The 23,452-nt window shown below is 44.9% G+C and overlaps 2 protein-coding genes and 1 long non-coding RNA gene across 8 annotated transcripts in view; 2 read left to right on the forward strand and 1 right to left on the reverse strand.

The window, feature by feature from the left end:
• Positions 1-3,424: 3,424 nt before the first annotated feature.
• Positions 3,425-13,572, forward strand: GJB6 (gap junction protein beta 6). Of its 6 annotated transcripts, none has more exons than XM_086715402.1 (4): positions 3,425-3,474; positions 6,166-6,333; positions 8,344-8,510; positions 12,048-13,572. In XM_086715402.1, exon 4 carries the CDS (start codon positions 12,063-12,065, stop codon positions 12,846-12,848), a length of 786 nt encoding a protein of 261 aa, XP_086571528.1. In that variant the 5' UTR covers positions 3,425-3,474; positions 6,166-6,333; positions 8,344-8,510; positions 12,048-12,062; the 3' UTR covers positions 12,849-13,572. The 6 variants fall into 6 exon arrangements, with proteins under 6 accessions (XP_086571528.1, XP_086571536.1, XP_086571504.1 ...); XM_086715410.1 differs by having other exon boundaries at positions 8,347-8,510; XM_086715378.1 differs by lacking the exon at positions 8,344-8,510.
• LOC147584908 (uncharacterized) lies at positions 9,842-12,574 on the reverse strand. The gene is made up of 3 exons (XR_015254373.1): positions 11,315-12,574; positions 10,656-10,722; positions 9,842-10,053 (listed from the first exon to the last, which is right to left on the reverse strand). It is a non-coding gene; the product is annotated as an uncharacterized LOC147584908 (long non-coding RNA).
• A 291-nt stretch (positions 13,573-13,863) lies between the features above and the next one.
• Positions 13,864-23,452, forward strand: part of GJB2 (gap junction protein beta 2) — a 34,022-nt gene continuing 24,433 nt past the window's right edge. The window contains exons 1-2 of the mRNA XM_086715437.1: positions 13,864-15,302; positions 22,041-22,158. The gene's annotated coding sequence lies outside the window, so the exon portion shown is untranslated. The remainder of the gene's footprint in view (positions 15,303-22,040; positions 22,159-23,452) is intronic.

The following is a 23,452-nucleotide window of genomic DNA, read 5'->3' on the forward strand; positions in this document are numbered from 1 at the left end:
CCTAGGTCAAAGAGGTTGTTGCCTGTTTTCTCCTGTAGGATTTTGATGGTTTTCAGGATGAGCTCTGGGTGTCGTATGTAAGAGATGAATCACTGGGTTCTACTCCCGAAGACAAGACTACACTCTATGTTAACTCACTTGAATTAAAAAAAAAAAAAAAAAAAAAAGTGGGGCGCCTGGGTGGCTCAGCCAGTTAAATGTCTGGCTTCATCTCAGGTCATGATCTCATGGTTCCTGGGTTCCAGCCCCACATAGGGCTCTCCGCTGTCAGCACAGAGCCCGTTTTGGATCCTCTGTCTGCCCCCCTCCCTCTGCCTCTCCCCCACTCACTCTGGCTCTCTCTCTTTCAAAACTAAATAAACGTTTAAAAATAAATAAATAAAATAAAATGGTTAAAAGTTTATGTTCTGTGTATTTTACCATAATTCAAAATCACAAGTGCACTCCCTAATCCCATCGCCTATTTCACCCGTCCTCTCACCTGCCTCCCCCCTGGTAACCATCGGTGTGTTCTCTACAGTTAAGAGTCTTTTTCCTGGTTTGGAAATTGTTTAGAATCTACGTGCTCAATTTCCTGTATGGAATTGTTGAATCACTATATTGTACACCTGAAACTAATATAACACTGTATGTTAACTATACCAGAGCTAAAAATAAAATAAAATAAACAGAACACAGGAAAAAATAAAACCACTGATATCCTTTTAAAAATCAAAAAGCAAAGAACATCCATAACTAGCACGTTTCCAAGTATCACTCTCAGACTACCTAGACCAGGAACACTCAGGATAATTGATAAAAATGCAAGTTCCTAGGCTCACCCAAGACTCACGGAATTAGATTCCCAGAAACCTGTCCTATTATCCTTTCAACAGCATCTCAAATGACCTTTGCACACAGATTTGAAAAATCAAACTAGAAAACTCTTGATATGGGAACTGTTTCCTCTATGTCCCCAGCCTAATAAAGCCCTGCTCAATATAGGCTTTTTTGTGGACTGAATGGACAAATGTGAGTTTTTTGGGGTGTTTTTGTTTCGTTTTGTGTTTTTTAAAGGGAGAACACGGTCGTCTCCCTTCCAGGCATCTGGGACTATGTCACCTACGAGGAAGAGTCCCTGCGCTGTACTTTGAGCTTACACTGTGAGTCTGCTCCACTGACCAACAGGGCAGGGCATGGGGGGTGGCCCTGATGGGAGTGGGGGCTGGAGTCCCCTTCGCTCTCCATGGAAAGGCAGGAGAGGTCACCCAGAGAATTTATAGATTCTCAAAAGAGTATTCCACCGTTACCCCTTCAACCCTTCTGGTGTTGCAAAGGAAGATCCACACTTCACAGACTTTGTGCGGATTAAAGTTATGGCCTCTGGAAATCATCATCAAGACACAGAGGGAAGATATCGATCAATTGTGTCACTGATTACAACCAGGGCTACAAAAGTCTTGCTTTCAGAATTGCGTGATGCTGTTAAGTGGATAGTGGCGTTGTAATCCGCTCCCGAAGGTGTTTCCGTGCGTGCCCCACAGGTCACCAACACAGTCTACACTCTAGATGGTTCTCATTAGCATAAAATCCTTAACTTTCAGTTTTCAGGTGAACATCTCAACAAGCCCGTACATTTATACAGTCCATATTAAATTTCTGCTGCCACAGGACCATATGGTAAGAAGTGAAAATCGGACGGGATTAAACATTAAGAGGCAAATGACAAAGTAAAAACCCACAGATACAGGAAAAGAGTACTTTTGCACAGTGTTGAGACTGTTCCCTTTCTGGGCACCTGAGCAAATGAAACACATTCTTTGTGGCTACTTTAGTTCCAAAGTTCTTTCCTGGAAAGGTCCTGGAATGATTTCCATTGGTCTAGAATCTACGTGCTCAAACACAGTGCTGTATGGAAGCAGCTTTAAAGAGGGGGAAGGTGGACAGTCATACTTGAGGAGTAAAAGCCATTTCCAGGATTATCTGCCATGTTGCTTGGGCTTTGCCAATCAAGATGCAAATACTCATGGAACAGCATCTACCCTGTGCAAAGTACTTTACCTAGCGTGCTGGGAATGCGAAAACAAAAGCTTAAACTGACTACGATCCCCAAAGAGGTTTACAGTCTGCTTTTATCATTGAGTCATGTTACTATGCAAACAGATGGGTCCCGCTGGTGTATTTGTCTGGGGATGATGATGGAGAGACTAGAGGGCAGGAGAGGACCAGCCACACCTTTAAGGCTGAGGGAACATTCAAGGCACAGGATACATTGAAGACAGCAAGCCTGTCTAAAGAAAAAGCCTAAAACAGGTTTTTGTGTGCCTCCTTTCAAGCTTACTTTCAAGGCCATTCGAGGGCCCACCCCAAAGTATTTTTAACTTATCTGAGTCTGGGCAGTTTTCTGAGAATCTTGTTCTCCTGAAAATATTTCAGGGGAGGGAGGTAGATTTTCATCCTCTTGCTTCATTTTTCAGGACCTTAGAGAGACAGAAGAACCACCACTCATCGTGTTGCATGACACAATAGGACCCAGCGACTTGCCTCTGGTTTAGGTGGGGATGTTTAATTACCAACCGCGTGGAACACGCAAGTCCCACCTCTCCTGTCCGACTTAGGACAGGCCTGCACCTGTGCAGCCGGGTCCCCAAACAGCTTCCAACATTTGCATCCCACCGGCCCCTGCACCAACGCCTGCGCCTACCCCGGGCATCCCGAGCCCGGTCCGTGAAAGGAGGGCACCAGCGGGTCCTGACGTGGTGCCCCGGCCAGCCCGGGAGGCCCACTGGGCTTCCCCCGGAGGAGGTGTCAAAGGGCGGAGAGGACTAGTGAAAATAGCCCCTTCAGCTCCCCTAGGCGGTCGTTAATTAATAAAGAACAACAGCCACGGTTCTCCAGGCTGCTCTCTCTCCGGCGCGCGCACGGCCAGGCTCTTAGAAGGTGGCAGCGTCCAGAAAAAAAGACGATGTGTCCTGGCAAAAAAAAAACCCTGTCCCCAACACCGATCCCCACGAGTCCACCTCCTTCGGAAGCCCCCGAGGGCTGCGGACCCACTGGCCCAGGCCCTTTCCCGAGGGCGCGGGGCCGGTGGCCAGGAACCCCACTCCTTCAGGCCCAGGTCCCGCCGGGCCCCCGGCGCGCGGCGACCCCCGAGGGAGGCGCCACCCGCTCCCCGCGTCCAACCCCGGCTCTCCGCGCCCCCGAGGGAGGGCCCGCCTTGCACCCCGCGCCCCGGGGCGGGCGCGCGTCGGGTCTCGGCGCGCTCGCCTCTCGCGGCCGGCGGGGGAGCGTCAGGGCAGAGGCGGGGTGGGGCGCGGTTAAAAGGCGCTGCAGGTGGGAGCCGGGCCTGCACGCGAGGCCGCTTCCGACACCGGCTCCGGAGCCGCGGCGCCCCAGCCCGACCTGCCGCCCGGCTGCCGCGGAGGACGCCGCCCCGCGCCGAGGCCCCCGCGCCCCCCGCGGCCCCCGCGCCCCGGCCGCCGTCCAGCCGAGCAGGTAAGCGGGTGCCAGGCGCGCGGCCGCAGGCGCGGCGGCCCCTGGGTGTTGGCTGCGGGCTGGGGGAACGGGGTGGGGGGGGGGGTGGCGACGGGGGGCGCCCTCTCGGCCCTTGGCGCGCAGGCGTTGCCTCCGAGGGCCCCGCGCGGGTGAGGTCTGCAGCCCGTCGCCTCTGTCGCCCTTGTTGGCGACCGCTCCAAGGTGGGCCCTGTGGCCGCAGGGCGCAGTCGCCCTCCCGGCGCCGGGCGGCGGCGGGGGTGGGGGTCGGCGCGTTGGGGTTGCCCGGGGCAACCTTATCGGCCGGGGATCCGCATCCTCCCGCGACCCCCGGGGCCACGGCCGGATGCCGCCCCGCAGCGCCTGGCGTCCTCCGCGCGCCCGGAGGAACGAGGATGGACGGGTCTGACTTTTACCCTGGATGGTCCCCCTTCGACTTGCACAACAGGTTTTATAAATACACCAACCGTGTGCATAAGCGGCCAAGGTGCGGACCTGGGCCCCTTTCCCCCACTTGCTTTGCCGCGTTTTGGATTTTCTTTGCTTTCACCGAACACCGATGAACCCTGCTTGGATCGTCCCTGCTTGGGGCAAAGGAAGGCCGGTTCAACCGGGCTAGTGGATAGGTCCCAGGTAGAAGTGACCCCTTTGGCTGCGTGATGCGCGCCCAAAGAACTTGGGAAACGCAGATGACAGGGGTGCAATTACTGGACAATTAGTGGACAACAGTAATTAAGTGTCATTGGTGACACATCTCAGTTGAAAGGTGGAGGCACCAGAAGGGACTTCCTGTCTGGTGAAGGACCAGTCCCAGGTGTTACCTGTAGCCTGTGTTTGACGGGGGAGCGGGACTGAGCTGAGGTGAGTGTGGCCCGAATGCAGTCAGGGACACCTGGCCCAGCAGCCACCTTGGCGTCGCCCAGGTGGAATCTCCCCGTCAGTTTAGGGCCTGATTGAACGTTACCGTGCATCATTGTTCTTTCCCCTCAGTAGACATTATGCCACAGAAGTATTTTCTTGCTCCAGTTCTAGTCGAATCTAACCAGTGTTCTAGAAGAAAATGTCCTGCCCGGATGCAGTTTCCTTAGAATTGCGGGATGCCGCTCAAACTGCTCCTGTGGAGAGCTTTGTCTGCGGCTTGGACCAGGCTGAGGCTTTGGGGGTGATGTCTGGATCCTGCCAAGGACGGGAGAAGGAAGTCGCGAAGAGAAAACATCAACACTCCCTAGCCTGTGACGTAACTGGGGTGGGGGAGGGGAGGGGGTGCAGGGCTCCCCATCCCTGCCCCGCAGAGACCCAAACTGGGAAGATGCTGATCAGTCCCGCTGTTCCACTGGTGTTTTTATTTTAAAACAAACCCCGGTACAGGTAACAGCGAATTCATTTGCTTTTTCTTACTTTCCTGAATTACAACAGCTTTGAGAAAGAAAAGACCTGCGGAAGGTCTGACTAAGCACTTCAATGGGGTGAACAGAAAATTCTTGCTTGCAAACCCTCGCTGTGCATCTTTGACCCAATCTGAATATTCCAGGAGCTATGAGTAGTCTGTAGACATTAGTTAAAATGTTAAACAGAATAAAATGGTGGGAAAATAATTTTCAACGCACGTGTCTTGGCCATGAGGACATAATCCTCCCGATGGCTACGTTAAGATATATTAAGATTTCTGTTTAACTTGCTTGAACTGTGAGAATGTATGGGCCCACAAAATGCCTTTTCCTTTTTTATTTTCATGGGCATTCAACTCAAGGTAGACTTAAATCTTTGGAAAGGGCACAGGTTTGCTTGAATGAACAGAGACTGCTTAATGGAAAATTTAACTCTTTGAATTCTTTTCTTTTTTAAAAAATATTTATTTTTGAGAGAGAGAGAGAGGGACAGAGCATAAGCAGGGGAGGGGCAGAGAGAATGGGAGACAGGGGAGCACAAGCAGGGGAGGGGCAGAGAGAATCCAAAGCAAGCTCCAGGCTCTGAGATGTCAGCACAAAGCCCAACACAGGACTCGAAGTTGGGAACGGCGAGATCGTGACCTGGGCCGAAGTTGGACACTTAACCGACTGAGCCACCCAGGAGCCCCAACTCACTGAATTCTTAAATGGATTAAGAAATACGTGTAATTCTATGAATTGTCCATGCTTCTATTTAGACTACGTGGATAGAAAAAGTTCTTTCATTTTTATTGAGTTAATTTTGAAGAAGTACATAAACCCTAAATCCATTTTAACACAACCTGTTACTCTGAAAGGACAGCTGATGACATTTTAAGTCATTACATTTAAAGGACAACCTAAGGTTGTCCCCAGGAAGACCTGGATATCTGTTGAGAGACAACAGATATAGATTCTTCTTGATTAAAGAGTTTGAGATTTTTTTTAGACTGCCGATTTGAGGGAGAAAACAGCATATCCAGTTTTTCAAATTCCCTTACCCCCTTTTTTAAGGAATGGGCTCGAGGTTTGGGATTGGGGATCACAATTATGATCTTTGATAGGGAAAAGAATCTACATTAAAGATTTTAGTTTTTTAGTTTTATTTTATTGGTATATAAAGTAAGAGGCATCATGAAACTGGCGGCCTCTAGACTCCCTCATAACAGTTCTGGGGATAAAGAAAAACACCCACAAAGGTCATGCAATAGACACGTGGGGAGTAGTTCAATGAATATGGCCACATCTACTATTTTTCCCTCAACAGGTGACACCCTCACTGACCTCCAGAAACTGCGTAGAGATTTATATTCATGTCGTTACTGTGCCCTGTTGCCTTCTAAGCAATCAGATGGTGTAGAAGAAAGCCTGAACCCTTGAAGAGGGACCCTTGCCCTAATTCTCCTCCAGGCCAATACCCTGTGACTCCTTGAAAGTAAGGCTCAGATGTGCTTGTTTCGCTCTGACATTGTCTTTCATCAATATAAATCTCTTCAACTACCTAAAGCTACTGTGGAAATCGGGAGGGATGTGCTCTGTTCTCAGGCCTATCAGATATTCAATGAATATCTTTGAAAGGGTTATCCAAATGGGAATAGAACTTTCTAGAAAGATGACTTCCACCTCTTGGAAATCTCATTGGTGTCTGCTAAGGGGTAACACTATAATTGTAAAGTTTTAGTTTTCGTTCTGTCATCAGTGAAACTTAAGATGGCATTTTTAAGCCAACTACTTAGGATGAAATTTTTAAGTTTTAAAACAATCAGAAAATCATATTGCTGAAGCAGAATGCCCATAGACTTAAATTATTTGAATTGTAAAAGGGAAGAACAATCTAACTTCAGAATACTGTGTGTATCATCAGAATGAGATCAATTGTTTACCTATTCTTAGAGCAAAGTATTCCAGCCTGGAGCTTTCGTATCAAGAATGCAATGTTTTCACCACGATTAGATATACTAGGAAACCAAAGACAGTTTTACCTTTGTAACTTGAGGTGTAACCACATTCTTGTACGGAGACAAGACTACGGGAGCTAGGCATATGTATTATTTCCTTAAAAGAGAGCCAGAGAAGCTGGTTTAAAATAAACCTCTCTGGTTGGCAAAGAAAGAGTTAATATTCTACTTTTTGTTGAAGAGTCTCCTCCCATTGGCTGCAGCCTGCCTAAAGCATGAAAGGAAAGAGGTATTTTGTTTACCGACACCAATTGCAAAGGGTTTCAATGGATGCGGTTGTTTTGGAAAGTAATTTTCACAGAGTGTTCGGCCATCAAATCTGCAACCACAGTGCTGATGGAAAACTACCCCAAGAGTTACATTTTTTTTTTAATTTTTTTTTTCAACGTTTATTTATTTTTGGGACAGAGAGAGACAGAGCATGAACAGGGGAGGGGCAGAGAGAGAGGGAGACACAGAATCGGAAACAGGCTCCAGGCTCTGAGCCATCAGCCCAGAGCCCGACGCGGGGCTCGAACTCACGGACCGCGAGATCGTGACCTGGCTGAAGTCGGACGCTTAACCGACTGCGCCACCCAGGCGCCCCAAGAGTTACATTTTTATAGGGCAGACACAGAGGGGGATCGGGCCGTGGGCAGTCTCTTCACCCCAAGCCAGAAGTGGCTTTAACCCACTGAAAGGCCAGGTCAGGAGGAGCAAGTGGAACCAAATGTCCTCCTTTCAGCCTTGCTGAGTCTTCTGCCCTCTGTCCGCTCCTTCCTCTCCTGGGCTCCTTGAGTGGGCGAAGTGTCCTGGGGCAGCCAGGCGTTACCAGTGGCTGCAGCAAAGCGTCAGGAAGTTTGGGGCGGTCCCTTTCCCTGACTGGCTCCTCCTAGTTGTGAGGCAGGCTGTCATTAGGTTCTCAACTCTCAGAGAGTGATATGCCGGACCCCTGCCCCCGGCTTCCTTGGTGAGGCCCTGAGGAAATGATGTGGACTGGACCAAAGAAAGTTCTCAGTGTAGGAAACATGGGCCAATTCACTCAATGGCTTTCCTGCTGCGCACTTAGGGCAAGGGAGCGACGGAGACTATGGACGGAGACAATGGACGGAGACTATGGAAAGCAGTGCTTGCTGTCGAGCCATTTCTACTGTGATCAGTGATAGGGCCTCTGTTGCTCCTGCAGGAAGATGCTACAGATCAGGTGGTTTGCCATTAGCCTGATCGTCTTGAGTGACCGGTAGGCAGGACACACCCGTATTTGGGTTTAATCACTCATGTTTCTTAGTGCCCTAGGCATCTCTTTTTCTCCCTTTAAAGGCACAGGTAAATTGCTGATTTTTAGTGGAAGTCAAAAGTATTGTAAAATAGATTATTCTCTGTTCAGCTTTGCTACTTTGATAGAGCTTCAGAATGTGTGATTTGGGCACCCAGAAAAGCCAAAAGATATAAAACTGTTATCATAATTGTCCCTGTTTTTTTTGTTTTGTTTGGTTTTGCTTTTTAAGAAGAAGAAGACCTAAGGTGCAGATGTCAAGGGTCCTGCTTCTAGAAAGCTGGGACCATATTCTTGTGGGGAAAGCCTCTTGACCCCTCCAATGACTTCAGCCTTTCCAGATTCCTTCGGACTGAGTTGTCCTTTGACACCTGATCAGTTTGCTTGCTAGAAGAGCAGGTAATAGGTGACCACAGGCGTGTCATTGTTCAAGAAGGCGGTTGATAAAGAACTCAGAGGGAAAACACAGCCTTCTTACCTTTGGAAGAGTTTAAATTCTCTGTACTTTGGAGGGTTTGGGAAAATGTGAACTTTTATTTGATAAATCAAAAACTTGTTGAATGTGCACTGAATTAAACCAAATTGCAATGGGAGATGTTCATTGGTTACAGAACGTCTTCATTTCATAAACAAACCAGAGTGACCCCCTGGGTGAACAGCTGCTGTAACATATGTGTAAACATCAGGTTGTACGACTCTCTACCTCCTGAAATGCTTCCAGGATAAAAGAGCAACAATTAGGAAAATTTATTATAATGACTTTCAGTAGGGACTAAAACTTAATTTTATAGTTTGTATTACCCAAGGTGAGTTTTTAACATCGAAGATACATGTACTGGGGACATTGAAAATCTCTTTCTCAGAAAGTACACACTAGCTCCCCACCTCTCTTATACTACGTTAGAAATAATTTTTAGGGGCATCTGGGTGGCTCAGTTGGTTAAGGGTCAACTTCACCTCAGGTCATGATCTCATGGTTTGTGAGTTTGAGCCCCGAGTCTGGCTGTGTGCAGATAGCTCGGAGCCCGGAGCCTGCTTCGGACTCTGTCTCTCCCTCTCTCTCTCTGCCCTTCCTCCCCCCCTTCTGTCTCTCTCAAAAATAAGTAAACATTAAAAAAGAAATAATTTTAAAATAATTTCTCTTTGATAAAGAAGGGAGAGTAAAATAAGAGTCTCTGCCTTTTATCTGCTATCAGTTCAAATTATACCATCTGCTCCAAGCATTGGGCCCACCCCTTTCTTTTCTTTTGACCCAAGTTTATCATATTTTTCTTTCTTTTTCATGTTTTTTTAAATTTTATTTTATTTTATCTTATTTTATTTTATTATTTTTTTTTTGCCTCATTCAGTAATTAAACTTTTTGACACTGTTGTTACAAGCCTGGGCCCCTCCATTGTGTGGGGGGGTTGGGGTTGTCTTCCATCATCTTGTCAGTTGAAGATCTGAGCTCCTCAGAGCTGCTGGCAGTGTCCACACCCCCCCCCCCAGAATTGTCTGACACACTTTTGAGCCCTTGCCCCCCCAGCTCTGCCTTCCAAGTCCTCAGCTATGGAATTCTACCTCCCTTTTCATTTTCATTGAAAAATTAATATGCTTCTCAAAGTCTAGGCTAAGTTAAAACCACAATTTGAGTTTTCCTATCTGGGCCACAATGGAAGCTTCAGTTTGGATTCAAGACTTCAAATGTTCTTGTATTCTGTGTTAGAACTTTCAAAAGACTCCCATGTCATTTGAACAACTACAGACATTTTGAGGTTCTTTACTGCTTTTTGGCCAGTGGAGTTGGAATGGGCCAATACGCACTGAATCCTCCAGAATGATTTTTCAGCTTTCTTATTCCCAGCTCCACCTCCTTCGCCTTGGCGCCTGCCTGTAGGGTCTGGGAGTCCTGAGTAGTCTGAGGGTGCTGGCTTGTTAAGTGCTGGTTTTTAACTCCTTCTTCTGGATTATTCGAGGAAAGAATAAGCATCTTGTGAGATTCTGTGATCACTTTAATTATCCTGCCTTCAGGTGACTTGTCAATCAAGTGCAAGTGCAGGTGCTGAAGGGCCGCCTCATGGTCTCCTCCCTATTGCTTTCTCTTTGAGATGCTCTGTGCTCCCAGCTTACCTAGTTGTGATCTAACGTCTTAAACTTCGTGGGATAGGAATGCATCTCTGTCTGGAAGCTCTTCCCAGCGCCTCTAGCCCTGACGCCCCGACATCCCCCACCTGCTCTGCATCTCTGTTCAGAGCCTACTCAGCCCTGGGAACTGGACTATGTCTTGAGATGCAAAGGTGAAATGGCTGACATCTATATACAATAGACACTCAATAAATGCTTATGGTAGGCCTGGGGATCGTTATTTACTTGGCTTTGGCGATGTGGTGCGAGGAGGGGTTTTCCTATAATTGGGCTCTGTATGCTTCAGCAAGAGAAGGCGGGGGAGAAACTCACGGTACAGAAACTTCTAGCTATGCCCCTGCTTGCCCTCCACTCCCCTCCACCTCCACAGCATGTGCCCCCTACTTCCCCTGCCCAGTTCAGACAGGAGGAATACATACACGTGTGCAAGGTGTGTGGTGGCATTATTTCCTTGGGCCTTGTGTCCTTCTGAGGAAAAGGTAGTGTCTAAAAGCCAAACCAAGGGCAAAGACAAATTTCCCAGAAAGCCAGCTAAAATGGAGGTCTGCCTTTTATACTACAGAGCTGGCTGACTTCATTAGTGTCAACGAAGGGTCTTGCTTCTGGGGCACACGTCAGTGCCTAGCCCTCCTGGGTACGCTGAGGCTGCCTCCCGCTACCTAGCTGCTTCGAAGAGCAGCACACGTGACTCAGGGGAGGCAGAGCTGTGGGCCAGAGGAGGGGCCCAGGAGGTCAGGGGGTCAGCCTGAGGAGAGGCCTGACCCCAGCCCGCAGTCAGATACAGGAAGGTCTCCCTAAGACCAATGACAAAAGGACTTTGGTGTCGCCCTCAGCCCCTAAAAAGGTTTGACAAGCTGTGTGAGTCTGTTTCTCTGAAAACAGGGACTTCTTTCAAAAGATTGCCAGAGTGGTGGTGTTTCGTTTAAGGCAAACGCTGATTCATTCTCTCGTCTTCTGCAGCAATGTAGGGTCAGAGGGCATATCCGTGTGAACTGTAGCAGAAGTTCCTGTGGAAGTCAAGAGCGTTTTCTCTCAGCACGCTCAGTCAGTGCTCAGTCAGCAGGGAGGGGAGCCCTACCTGACAGCAGCCACCGGTTCCCTTCACCCATGGCTCCTGGGGCTTGAGCTGTCGGGGAGGGAGCGCTGTCACCAGTCCTGGTTACCATGGAAACAAGTGAGCGCTCTTCGTAAAAGCTCATGATACTCTTGGAAGGGGACCTTCCAGTGGCGTGTGACGTCAGGGCCCCTAAGAACATAAGATTTCAGCAAACGATGTTATTCAAACTAGAGACGGCCATAAATATATTGTATAAAGTAAGCCAACAAGTATTGGGGGTCCCTTCCCCCTTCCGAGTCTGCCAGGTACACCACTGTAGGTCATTCCCATGATTAATTTTTTTTCTCTTCAATAAGCCACTTAGTAAGATCCACTGTTGAACTTCCGTGATCCCCTGGGCAAAACGAAAACTGATACAATACTTAAACTCATGGTGGATAAGAGAAAACTTGGAAATGTATTTGTTTACCTGAGTTCCTGGGTTAACGTCCAACAGCAACCTAATATATAATCTGAATTTAGTGGAATCTGGATGATCTGAAACCCGTAACAGTTATTTCTGATTCAAGATGTTAGAATGCTTTTAGAGTGGGCATTCCTTATCAGAAAACCTACTAACCTAGGGGGTTGAAGTTATAAAATATCACAGCATCCTCTTAGGGAAATTTGCTTCCGTCTGTAATATAACCGTACTATTTCATAAAACTCGAAGGAGCTTTCCATTAGTTAACCTTTGCTAATGTTTTCTGTTTAGGAACAAGCCAACACAATGGACTGGGGTACCCTGCACACGTTCATCGGGGGTGTAAACAAACACTCCACCAGCATCGGGAAGGTGTGGATCACCGTCATCTTCATTTTTCGCGTCATGATCCTCGTGGTCGCCGCTCAAGAGGTGTGGGGCGACGAGCAGGAAGATTTTGTCTGCAACACGCTGCAGCCAGGGTGCAAAAATGTGTGCTATGACCACTTTTTCCCTGTGTCCCACATCCGGCTGTGGGCCCTGCAGCTCATCTTCGTGTCCACCCCGGCCCTGCTGGTAGCGATGCATGTGGCCTACTACAGGCACGAGGCTGCCCGCAAATTCAGGCGAGGAGACAAGCGAAATGAATTCAAAGACCTCGAAGACATTAAAAAGCAGAAGGTCCGGATAGAGGGGTCCCTGTGGTGGACGTACACCAGCAGCATCTTCTTCCGCATCATCTTCGAAGCATCCTTTATGTACGTCTTTTACTTCCTTTACAACGGGTACCACCTGCCCTGGGTGTTGAAATGTGGGATTGACCCTTGCCCCAACCTTGTCGACTGCTTTATCTCGAGACCCACTGAGAAAACCGTGTTCACCATTTTTATGATTTCCGCATCTGTGATTTGCATGCTGCTTAACGTGGCCGAGCTGTGTTACCTGCTTCTGAAAGTGTGTTTTAGGAGATCAAAAAGAGCACAGACACAGAGAAATCACCCCAATCATGCCCTAAAAGAGAGTAAGCAAAACGAAATGAACGAGCTGATTTCAGATAGTGGTCAGAATGCGATCACAGGCTTTCCAAGCTAAACATTTCAAAGCACGGTGTAGCCGACTCATAACAAAAGTGGTGTCTTCTCCTGAAGGCAATGCCCACCTAAAAATCCCCTCTATAGACTGAAGACTTTGTCTTTATAAATGGCTTTCATAATCCATAGACACTTGCGTTAACTTTTTCTAGAATAATTGGTGCAGTAATACGCAACGTAGTTGAGTATGTGGTCCGTCTCTGAAAACTAAGACACGATTGCCACTGTGCCTTGAAGTAACCTTAACACGTTTAAATGGACTGTCTTAGTAGGTGTTTCCCGAAAATTGTGTAACTGTTGTTGGTAAAGAACATTTATCTAGAAATTGATACTTTGATTAGTAAAAGGTATTTTTATAGGATTGGAGGTTTTAGTTCTGACTTTGAATTCATATAAAGTATTTTTATAATGACTGGTCTCTCTTACCTGGAAAAACACGATGCTAGCGTTAGGATGGTGCCACACGATCTAAATTTCGAACTTGTGGAGAGTCCGCCTTGTTGTAAGTAGCGTGTTGTGTGGTCTGCTGACAAATGTACGAGCTGTCGTGATACTCTTAAGGTGGACATTGGTCATCGTACAACACGTTTTTATCGCTTTCCGAATGTAGACAGAGCTGTACGGGGAAGCGGGGCGCTTCTGGAAACTGGCCGATGTGCAGCCGTGGCGAACGGCCGAAAGCGGAGCGCTCGCCTCAATAAAGATCAGCCCGTGGCTTACCTTTCGCTCGCGTGACGGGTTTCTGTTCGTCCGGCGTCCGCGCAGCCGCCTCGCGCGAGGACGCGTCGGTTGGGTGGCTTTGCCGCGTCGGCCGCCGGTTGCGCGGGTGGGGGCGCCCGAGAGGTCGAGGCGGACTCTCGCGGCCTCTGTCGAACGGGCCGAGCCGCGGTCAGCGGCCCACCGGGCCTCGGCCGGGAGAGGATCCGGCCGCGTCAGGACGCGCGAAACGCCCCCCCCCCCCCCCCAACCCCGGGTCGGGGCAGCCCGGGCAGAGCGGAGGGTGAGGAAGCGGGCAGCGGCCGCCGTGAGACGAGGCTCGCCTCAGAGGACTCGCTCGTCACCGGCGCCCTCAGTGCGTGTGACCGAGATGAGCGCCCGCAGGCCAGGACGCCTTTCTCGTCAGGGATCCCCAGACCGAACGCGGATGCCGGTAGCGTGGGTGCTGGCGAGTCAGCCGGTCACGGTCCGGTCACTCGAGCGTGGAAACACGTACACGCACGTGCGGCCTCCGTGTGAAGGGACGGGAGCAGCACGGTAGGTTCCGCGCGAGGAAACCTGACGGGCAAGAAGCGTGCACAAGGGCTTGGCGTGGCGCCGCGATTCTAAGACCTCCCTCCAGAAAAACGGAATATTCTCATTTTCTTCGGAGTCCAGAGCAAACTCCACACATACCATTTCATCCACAACTATCTCAGTATTAATCTATAAAGACCAGGACTACCTTGTAAAACAAAACTACAACTCTACCATCAAATTAAAAAACCTGGTGAGCACGCATAACTCCCGACGTCCCGTAATAGTCTTCCTTTGTAAATAGCTCTCCAAATGAGTATCAGATGAAGGGCGAGGGGGAAATGCCAGGGGTAGACAAAACCACCTTGGTAACTAACAACCCCAGTCTGCGTCAGAGACGAACCTCCTTCCTGCCATGATCTTGGAACTCCTGGTGCCTCGCCCGGCGGGACCCCTGGTCAGCCCCTCCTTTCTTACTCCCCATGTCTTTCTCTTCTCCGGTTGGTTTCTGCTCTTTAGCCCCCCTAACACTCCTTGCCTCTGGAGCTGTCCCTCCACGCCATCCCATCAAGGTCAGGAGTAGTGGCCACGCCCTCTGACCCCACTCACTTCTCAGCACCTTCATCTGGGCCCACCTGGCCACTGAACCCAAGCCTCTGTCAGCGCCAGTGACTTGCTGAACACCGAAGCTGATGGCTTCTCACCGGTTTTCATCTTCGTAAAGCTCTTTCCGGGACCTTTTTTGTTTTTGGGTTCCAAGACCCTGCCCGGCCTAACCTTGGGTCTCCACCTCGAATGGCTCCTCCGTCTCCTGCACTGGCTCCTCTCCCTCTCCCACCCCTGGAGAGAAGACCTTTCCTTTTCTCTCCCTGTGCTCCTCTTTGGCAATCTCCTGTCTGCACGATTACCCTGAGATACTGTCACACTTTACAGACAGGTTAAATAACTTGCCCCAGACTTGCCTCATATGTAGCAGAGCCAAGGTTCAAACCAGGTGCGACTCTCTCTGAAGGCAGTGGCTTCACGACCATGTTGTGCCGGCAACCACAGCTCCGTGCTGGGTGACTGCGTATAACGTATGATGTGGAGAAACCCCCTGCACCTCTCACCCAGCTCCAGCCGATGATCTAGTCGTGCTTTTTCGCTTTCCCAGGAGACTCTCACCTGCTTGTCCCTCACTCTGGATTCCTCTGAAGCAAGTCCCAGACACATCGTTTTGTTGGTAGATATTTCAGTACGAGTCTTGTAAGAGTAGACTAATCTCTTAAAACTAAAACACAATGCCACCATCACGTTACAAAATCCAGTCGTGGTTCATAATTCCCCAACTGTCCTGTAAATGTTCCTCTTTTTTTTCTCATTATTTTAAGATAATTGTAGAATCACATGTAGGTGTAAGAAGTAATACAGAGGCCCCTGTGCCCCTTGAACTTTGTCTCAACGGTAATATCCTGTGAAACTATAGTACAAGATCTCAACCACCGTATTGCCATTGATCCAGTCAAGACGTAGAACGTTGCCATCACCACAAAGGTCTCCCATGTGGCCCTTTTATAACTATGCCCAATTCTCTCCCATCCCGTCTCCACTCATCACATCCCTTTTTGATTCCTGGAAACCACTGATCTGCTCGTCATTTCTATAGTTTTGTCACCTCAAGAACATTATTATAAAAGAAATGATACACTATGCAACCTTGTGAGATGGGATTTTCGTTCCCCCGGCATACTTCTCTGAAGATTCATCCAGGTCATGGTGTGCACTAATACTCTAATCCTTTTTGGCGCTAAGTAATGTTCCATGGTATGAATGTGCAGAGTTTAACCATTCACTCATCAAAGGACATCTGGGCTGTTTCTAGTCTGTGGCCTATATGAAAAATACGAACAGGTTTTTCAGTGAACACATTTTCATTTCTCGTGATAAACATTCAGAAGTTCAATTGCTTGGCATACGGTGGTTGTACATTTCATTTTTTAAGAAACTGCCAAACTGTTTTCCGGAGCAGCTGCACCATTATACATTCTCACCAGCAGCGTATGAGTGATTCACTTCTTCCTCATCCTTGCCAACATTTGGTGTTGTCACTATTTTTTATTTTAGCCATTCTGATTGATGTGCTTAATTTGCATTTCCATAATGTCTAATGAAGTTAAACATGTTTTCATATGATTATTTGCTATTTTTATATTCTTTTCATTTTCTAATTAGACTGGTTTTTTTTCTACTGTTGAACTTTGATAATTCTTTATATATTCTAAATACTAGTCCTTGGACAGAAAGTAGTTAGCGAATTTTTTCCTACTTTAGCTTTTCTTTTCATCTTCTTAACAAGGTCTTTTCCAGACTAAAAGTTTTACATTTTATTTGTTTTTTTTAATTTTTATTTATTTTTTTAATTTTTTTTTTAACATTTATTTATTTTTGAGACAGAGAGAGACAGAGCATGAACAGGGGAGGGGCAGAGAGAGAGGGAGACGCAGAATCCAAAGCAGGCTCCAGGCTCTGAGCTGTCAGCACAGAGCTCGACGTGGGGCTTGAACTCACAGACCACGAGATCATGACCTGAACCAAAGTCGGACACTCAACCGACTGAGCCACCCAGGCGCCCCTTTTTTTAATTTTTTTAATGTTTATTTATTTTTGAGAGATGGAGACAGAATGCGAGTGGGGGAGGGGCAGAGAGAGAGGGAGACGCAGAATCCGAAGCAGGCTCCAGGCTCCGAGCTGTCAGCACAGAGCCTGACATGGGGCTCGAACCCACGAACCGGGAGATCATGACCTGAGCCGAAGTCGGATGCTCAACTGACTGAGCCACCCAGGCACCCCAAAAGTTTTACATTTTAATGGAGTCCAATTTATCGAGTTTTTTTTCTTAGATGGATTGTGATTTTAGTGTCAAGTCTAAGAAGTCTTTGCCTAATTCAAAATCCCAAAGATTTTCTTTCTTTTTTTTTTTTTAATAAAAGCTGTATAGTTTTAGGTTTTACATTCAAGTTTGTGGTCCATTTTGTGTTGAATTTTTTATAAGGTCTGAGATTTAAGTTGAGGTTCTTTTTTTTGCATGCAGATGTCCTGTGGCTCCAGCACCCTTTTTCTTTTTTTCATTTAAAATTTTTTAACATTTATTTCTGAGAGATAGAGAGAGACAGAGAATGAGGAGGGACAGAGAGCGAGGGAGACACAGAATCTGAAGCAGACTCCAGACTCTAAGCTGTCAGCACACAGCCCAACGCGGAGCTCAAACTTACGAACCATGAGATCATGACCTGAGCCGAAGTAAGTTGCTTAACCGACTGAGCCACTCAGGTGCCCCGCTCCAGCACCCTTTGATGAACATGCTATCTTTCCTCCACTGAGTTGTTTTTGCACTTCTGTCAAAAATCAATTGTTTATATTTGTGTGGAGCTATTTCTGGATTCTCTGCTCTGTTCCATTGATCTGCATGTCTATTCCTCCACCAATACCAAATAGTCCTGATTATTGTACTGTATAAATCACCCTCGAAACCTGCTAGAGTGATTCCTCTCTCTCTATTCTTCCTTTTCAAATTATCTTAGCTCTTCTAATTCATCAGCCTTCGCATATACATTTTAGAATCATTTTGTCTGTGTCTAAAAAGTCTTGGGGGGGTTGGTAGAAATGGCATTAAATCTGGATATCAGTTTGAGGAAAATCGACATCTTCAAATATTCCTATCCATACACACAGTATGTTCCTCTACATATATCTTCTTTTATTTCTTTAATCAGCAGTGTATAGTTCTCAGCACACAAGTCATATAAATGTTTTGTTAGATTTAAGTATTCCATTTTCTTTTATTATAAATACTTTTTTAACTTCAGAGTCCATATGTTCATTGCTAGTATAAAGAAATAAATGGTTTGGGTATGGGGATTTTGTTCTGTTTTTGTATTGTGTGATCTTGCATTTATTAGTTCTAGGAGATTTTTGAAGATGCCTTGGGATTTTCTGCATAGACAACCATATCATCTGCAAGTCGGGACAGTTTTATTTCTTCCTTTCTGTTCTCAATGTCTTTTATTTCATTTTCTTGCCATATTGCACTCTCTTCTTTTCCCCTTTGTCAGTCTTGCTAGAATTTTTGTCAATTTTATTGATCTTTTCAAAGAACCAGCTCTTTGTTTCATTAATTTCTTCTATTCTTCTTCTGTTTTCAATGTAATTGATTCCTGATCTTACCTTTATTATTTCTGTCTTTCTGTTTGTTTTGAGTTTATTTTGCACTTTGTTTTCTATATTCCTGATGGGGAAGCTTAGATTATTGACTTGAGTCTCTTTCTCTTTTCATTCAGTGCTATACTATTCCTTATCATAATTCCTTTAACTGTGTCCCACAAATTTGATATGTTGTAATTTTTTGAGAGAGGAATCAAGAGAGAGAGGGAGCATGCACCTGAGTGGGAGAGGGGCAGAGAGAGAAGGAGAGAGAGAATCCCAAGCAGGCTCCATGCTCAGTGTGGAGCCCAGAATGGGGCTCAGTCTCACAACTGTGAGGTCATGACCTGAGCCAAAATCAAGAATCAGATACTTAACCAACTAAGCCACCCAGGTACCCCAATATGTATTTTTAATGACATTGTCTTTTTATTGAGTTTTGAGTATTCTTTTTTTTTTGAAGTTGCAATGTTTTTTTCTCTCCTTTTTTTTTAATTTTTTTTATTTTTTTTTCAACGTTTATTTTATTTTTGTGACAGAGAGAGACAGAGCATGAACGGGGGAGGGGCAGAGAGAGAGGGAGACACAGAATCGGAAACAGGTTCCAGGCTCCGAGCCATCAGCCCAGAGCCCCACGCGGGGCTCGAACTCACGGACCGCGAGATCATGACCTGGCTGAAGTCGGACGCTTAACCGACTGCGCCACCCAGGCGCCCCTCCTTTTTTTTTTTTAAATTCCAGTATAATTAACATACAGTGTACAATAGTTTCACGTATACTGCAAACTGGTGCAAACACTGTGGAAAACAGTATGGATGTTCTTCAAAAAAAATTAAAAATAGAATCATGATCCACTAATACCACTCTGGGGATTTACCCAAGCAATATGAAAATACTAATTGGAAAAGATATATGCACGGCTATCTCTAAGATTATTTACAATAGCCAAGATGTGGAAGCAACCCAAGTGTCCATCAATAGATGAATGGATAAAGATGTGATATATATCTCACAATAGAATGTGTGTGTGTGTGTGTGTGTGTGTGTGTGTATACACACACAATGGAATATTGCTAGACCATAAAAAATAGTGAAGTCTTGACACTGCAAACACATGGATGGATCTGGAGGTTATAATGCTAAGTGAAATAAGTCAGAGAAAGATAAATACCATATGATTTTACTCATATGTGGAATTTAAGATAGGCTTTATTTTTATTTTCATTCAATACAATGTATTGACCCGTGATGGTTTATTTTTTTAATTTTAACACTAAATTTTTATTTAATTTATTTTTTTAATTTACATCCAAGTTAGTTAGCATATAGTGCAACAATGATTTCAGGAGTAGATTCCTTAGTGCCCCTTACTCATTTAGCCCATCCCCCCCCACAACCCCTCCAGTAACCCTCTGTTTGTTCTCCATATTTAAGAGTCTCTTATGTTTTGTCCCCCTCCATGTTTTTATATTATTTTTATTCCCTTTCCCTTATGTTCATTTGTTTTGTATCTTAAAGTCCTCATATGAGTGAAGTCATATGATATTTGTCTTTCTCTGACTGACTAATATCACTTAGCATAATACCCTCTAGTTCCATCCATGTAGTGCAAATGGCAAGATTTCATTCTTTTTGATTGCCAAGTAATACTCCATATTGTGTGTGTGTGTGTGTGTGTGCACCACATCTTTATCCATTCATCCATCAATGGACATTTGGGCTCTTTCCATACTTTGGCTATTGTTAATATTGCTGCTATAAACATTGGGGTGCATGTGCCCCTTCAAAACAGCATACCTGTATCTCTTGGATAAATACCTAATAGTGCAATTGCTGGGTCATAGGGTGGTTCTATTTTTAATTTTTTGAGAAACCTCAAAACCTGGAAAACAAACTGCTAGAACTGATCCATGAATTCAGCAAAGTTGCAGGATATAAAATCAATGCACAGAAATCAGTTGTATCCTATAGACCAGTAATGAAGTAACAGAAACAGAAATCAAGGAATCTATCCCATTTACAATTGCACTCTGTTTTCCAGAGTGGCTGCACCAGTTTGCATTCCCACCAGCAGTTCAAAAGAGATCCTCTTTCTCTGCATCCTCGCCAACATCTGCTGTTGCCTGAGTTGTTAATGTTAGCCATTAACGGGTGTGAGGTGGTATCTCATTGTGGTTTTGATTTGTATTTCCCTGATGATGAGTGATATTGAACATCCTTTCATGTGTCGGTTGGCCATCTAGATGTCTTCTTTGGAGAAGTATCTATTCATGTCTTTTGCCCATTTCTTCACTGGATTATTTGTTTTTTGGGTGTTGCATTTGATAAGTTCTTTATAGATTTTGAATACTAACCTTTTATCTAATATGTCATTTGCAAATATCTTCTCCAATTCTGTTGGTTGCCTTTTAGTTTTGCTGATGGTTTCCTTTGCTATGCAGAAGATTTTTATCTTGATGAGGTCCCTTTTTGCCTGCTTTCTCCTCGAGGATTTTGATGGCTTCCTATCTTACGTTTAGACCTTTCATTCATTTTGAGTTTATTTTTGTGTGTGATGTAAGAAAGTGGTCCGGGCTCATTTTTCTGCATGTCGCTGTCCAGTTTTCCCAGCACCACTTGCTGAAGAGACTGTCTTTATCCCATTGGCTCTTCTTTCCTGTTTTGTCAAAGATTAGTTGGCCATACATTTGTGGGTCCATTTCTGGGTTCTCTATTCTGTTCCATTGATCTGAGTGTCTGTTTTTGTGCCGGTACCATACTGTCTTGATGATGACAGCTTTGTAATACATTTTGAAGTCCAGGATTGTGATGCCTCCAGCTTTGGTTTTCTTTTTCAAGATTGCTTTGGCTATTCGGGGTCTTTTCTGGTTCAATACAAATTTTAGGATTGTTTGTTCTAGCTCTGTGAAGAATGTTGGTGTTACTTTGATAGGGATTGCATTGAATATGTAGATTGCTTTGGGTAGTATCGACATTTTAACAATATTTGTTTTTTCTATCCAGCAGCATGGAATATTTTTCCCTTTTTTTGTGTCTTCTTCAATTTCTTTCATAAGCTTTCTATAGTTTTCAGTGTATAGATTTTTCCTCTTTGGTTAGATTTATTCCTAGGTATTTTATGGTTTTTGGTACAATTGTAAATGGGATCAATTCCTTGATTTCTCTTTCTGTTGCTTCATTATTGGTGTATAGGAATGCAATTGATTTCTATGCATTGATTTTTATATCCTGCAACTTTGCTGAATTCATAGATCAGTTCTAACAGTTTTTTGGTGAAATCTTTTGGGTTTTCCATATCGAGTCATGATGGTTTATTTAGAAGTGTGTTTTAGTTTCCAAGTGTTTGGAGATTTTCTTGTTATCTTTCTGTCATTGATTCTACTTTGATTCCACTGTGATCAGAGAACATGCTCTTTATTATTTCAACTACTTTAAATGCATTGAGGTTTGTTTTATGGCTCATTTACTAAGAATATCTTTTTATTCTAATGTTTTTCACATCTGTAGTCTTGCCAACCCTGAGGAAGTTGCCCCTCCCATGGCTAGCTAATTCCCAAAGATAGCAAACAACTCCCCCATGAGTGTATCTTTCATATGCAAACAAACCAATCCAAAACTCATAGCCTCAGCCACATTTTTTACCAGGCTTTCCAAGGACCCTCACATTCTGGGCCACTATCCACCTGCCTAATCACCCCAGGGCCAGATACCAGACAACAGGCTGAAATTTTTCAAGCCAGCCAATCCTAAGACTGTTTACCCTGCCTTGTCTTTCCCACAGAAACAACAGTGAAGAGTTTTGCCCATATTTCTTCACACCCTTGCTGTCTCCTGCTGACTCTGGTGCTTCCCCCATGTGGCCCTTCATGGTATGCTGTGCCCCCTGCTTCCAGAGAACTGTGAGTTAACACTTTTTCCTTCACAACAGTCATTTCCAAGTCTGCATGTCTTATACTACCTGATTAAAGCAAATCTTGGATACATTTAAAAATAACCAGAATATGGTCTATCTTGGCATATGTTTCACAAGCGCTTGAAAAGAACATTCTCTTGCTGTCAGGTGAAATGTCAATTAGATCCTATTGGTTGATGGTGATGTTGAGTTTTTCTAAATCCTTGCTGATTTTCTGTCTAGCTCTTCTATCAGTTGTTGAGAGAGAGGTGTTGAAGTCTCCAATTTTAATTGCAGGTGTGTCCATTTCTCCTTTCAGTTCTATCAGTTTGAGCTTCATATATTATTCAGTTCTGTGTTTAGTGCATACACATTTAGGATTGCTATTTCTTCCTACTCAATTGCCATTTTTATCATTATATGATGTCCTTCTCTGTGTCTGGTGACTTTTTTGTTTATTTTATCTGATATTAATACAGCCATTACTGCTTTCCTTTGATTCTTTGCTTATGTCTGTTTCCATCTTTTTACTTTCAACCTACCTATGTCATTATATTTAAACTGAATTTCTTATAGACAGTACCTAGTTGGGTCATGTTTTATAATCCATTCTGTCATTATGTCTTTTAATTGGTGTATTTAGACCATTTATATCTAATGTAATTATTGATAATGTAAAGCTTAAGTCCACCACTTTGGTTTTTTTTTGTTTCCTGTTTCTTACATCTATTTTTTTTTTATTTCAGTTTCCTTTTTCCTGACTTCCTGTGGTTTGCTTAAATGCTTCTTATAATTCCCTATTTATTTATCTAGCAGCTTTGCGTGCATCTTGGTATAGCTCTTTTAGTGGTTGCTTTAGATATTACATTATATATATAACGTCACAGTCTACCTGCATCATTATTTTACCAATTTAGGTGAAATATAGAAATCTTACCTCCCATTCCATTTCTTTACCTTTCTCTATAATTGTTTTAAACATTTCCTTTCCATTCATCTAGAATCACATTAGAGAGGGTTATAGTTTATGTTTCAACTGTCAAATTTAGAAAACTCAAGAGGAGAAGGAAATTCTATTGTATTTACTCATATTTTTGCTTACTATATTCTTTATTCCTTCCTGATGTTCTAAAGTTCCTTCATTTCTTTTCTATATAAAGATCTTCCTTTAGCCATTCTCTTATGATATGTCTGTTAGTGAAATATTTTCTAAATGTTCTTTCATCTGTGAATGCCTGGATTTCCTCTTTATTCAATGAAGAATGTTTTTGCTGGTATTAGAATCTGTGGTTGACTTAAAA

Source organism: Puma concolor, chromosome A1 (assembly GCF_028749965.1).
Source record: "Puma concolor isolate L17-30 chromosome A1, mPumCon1.1.hap2, whole genome shotgun sequence".
NCBI lineage: Eukaryota > Metazoa > Chordata > Mammalia > Carnivora > Felidae > Puma > Puma concolor.

Coding starts and splice junctions, on each gene's coding strand:
- GJB6 (XM_086715402.1), top strand. CDS start 12,063: ATGGACTGGGGTACCCTGCACACGTTCATCGGGGGTGTAAACAAACAC.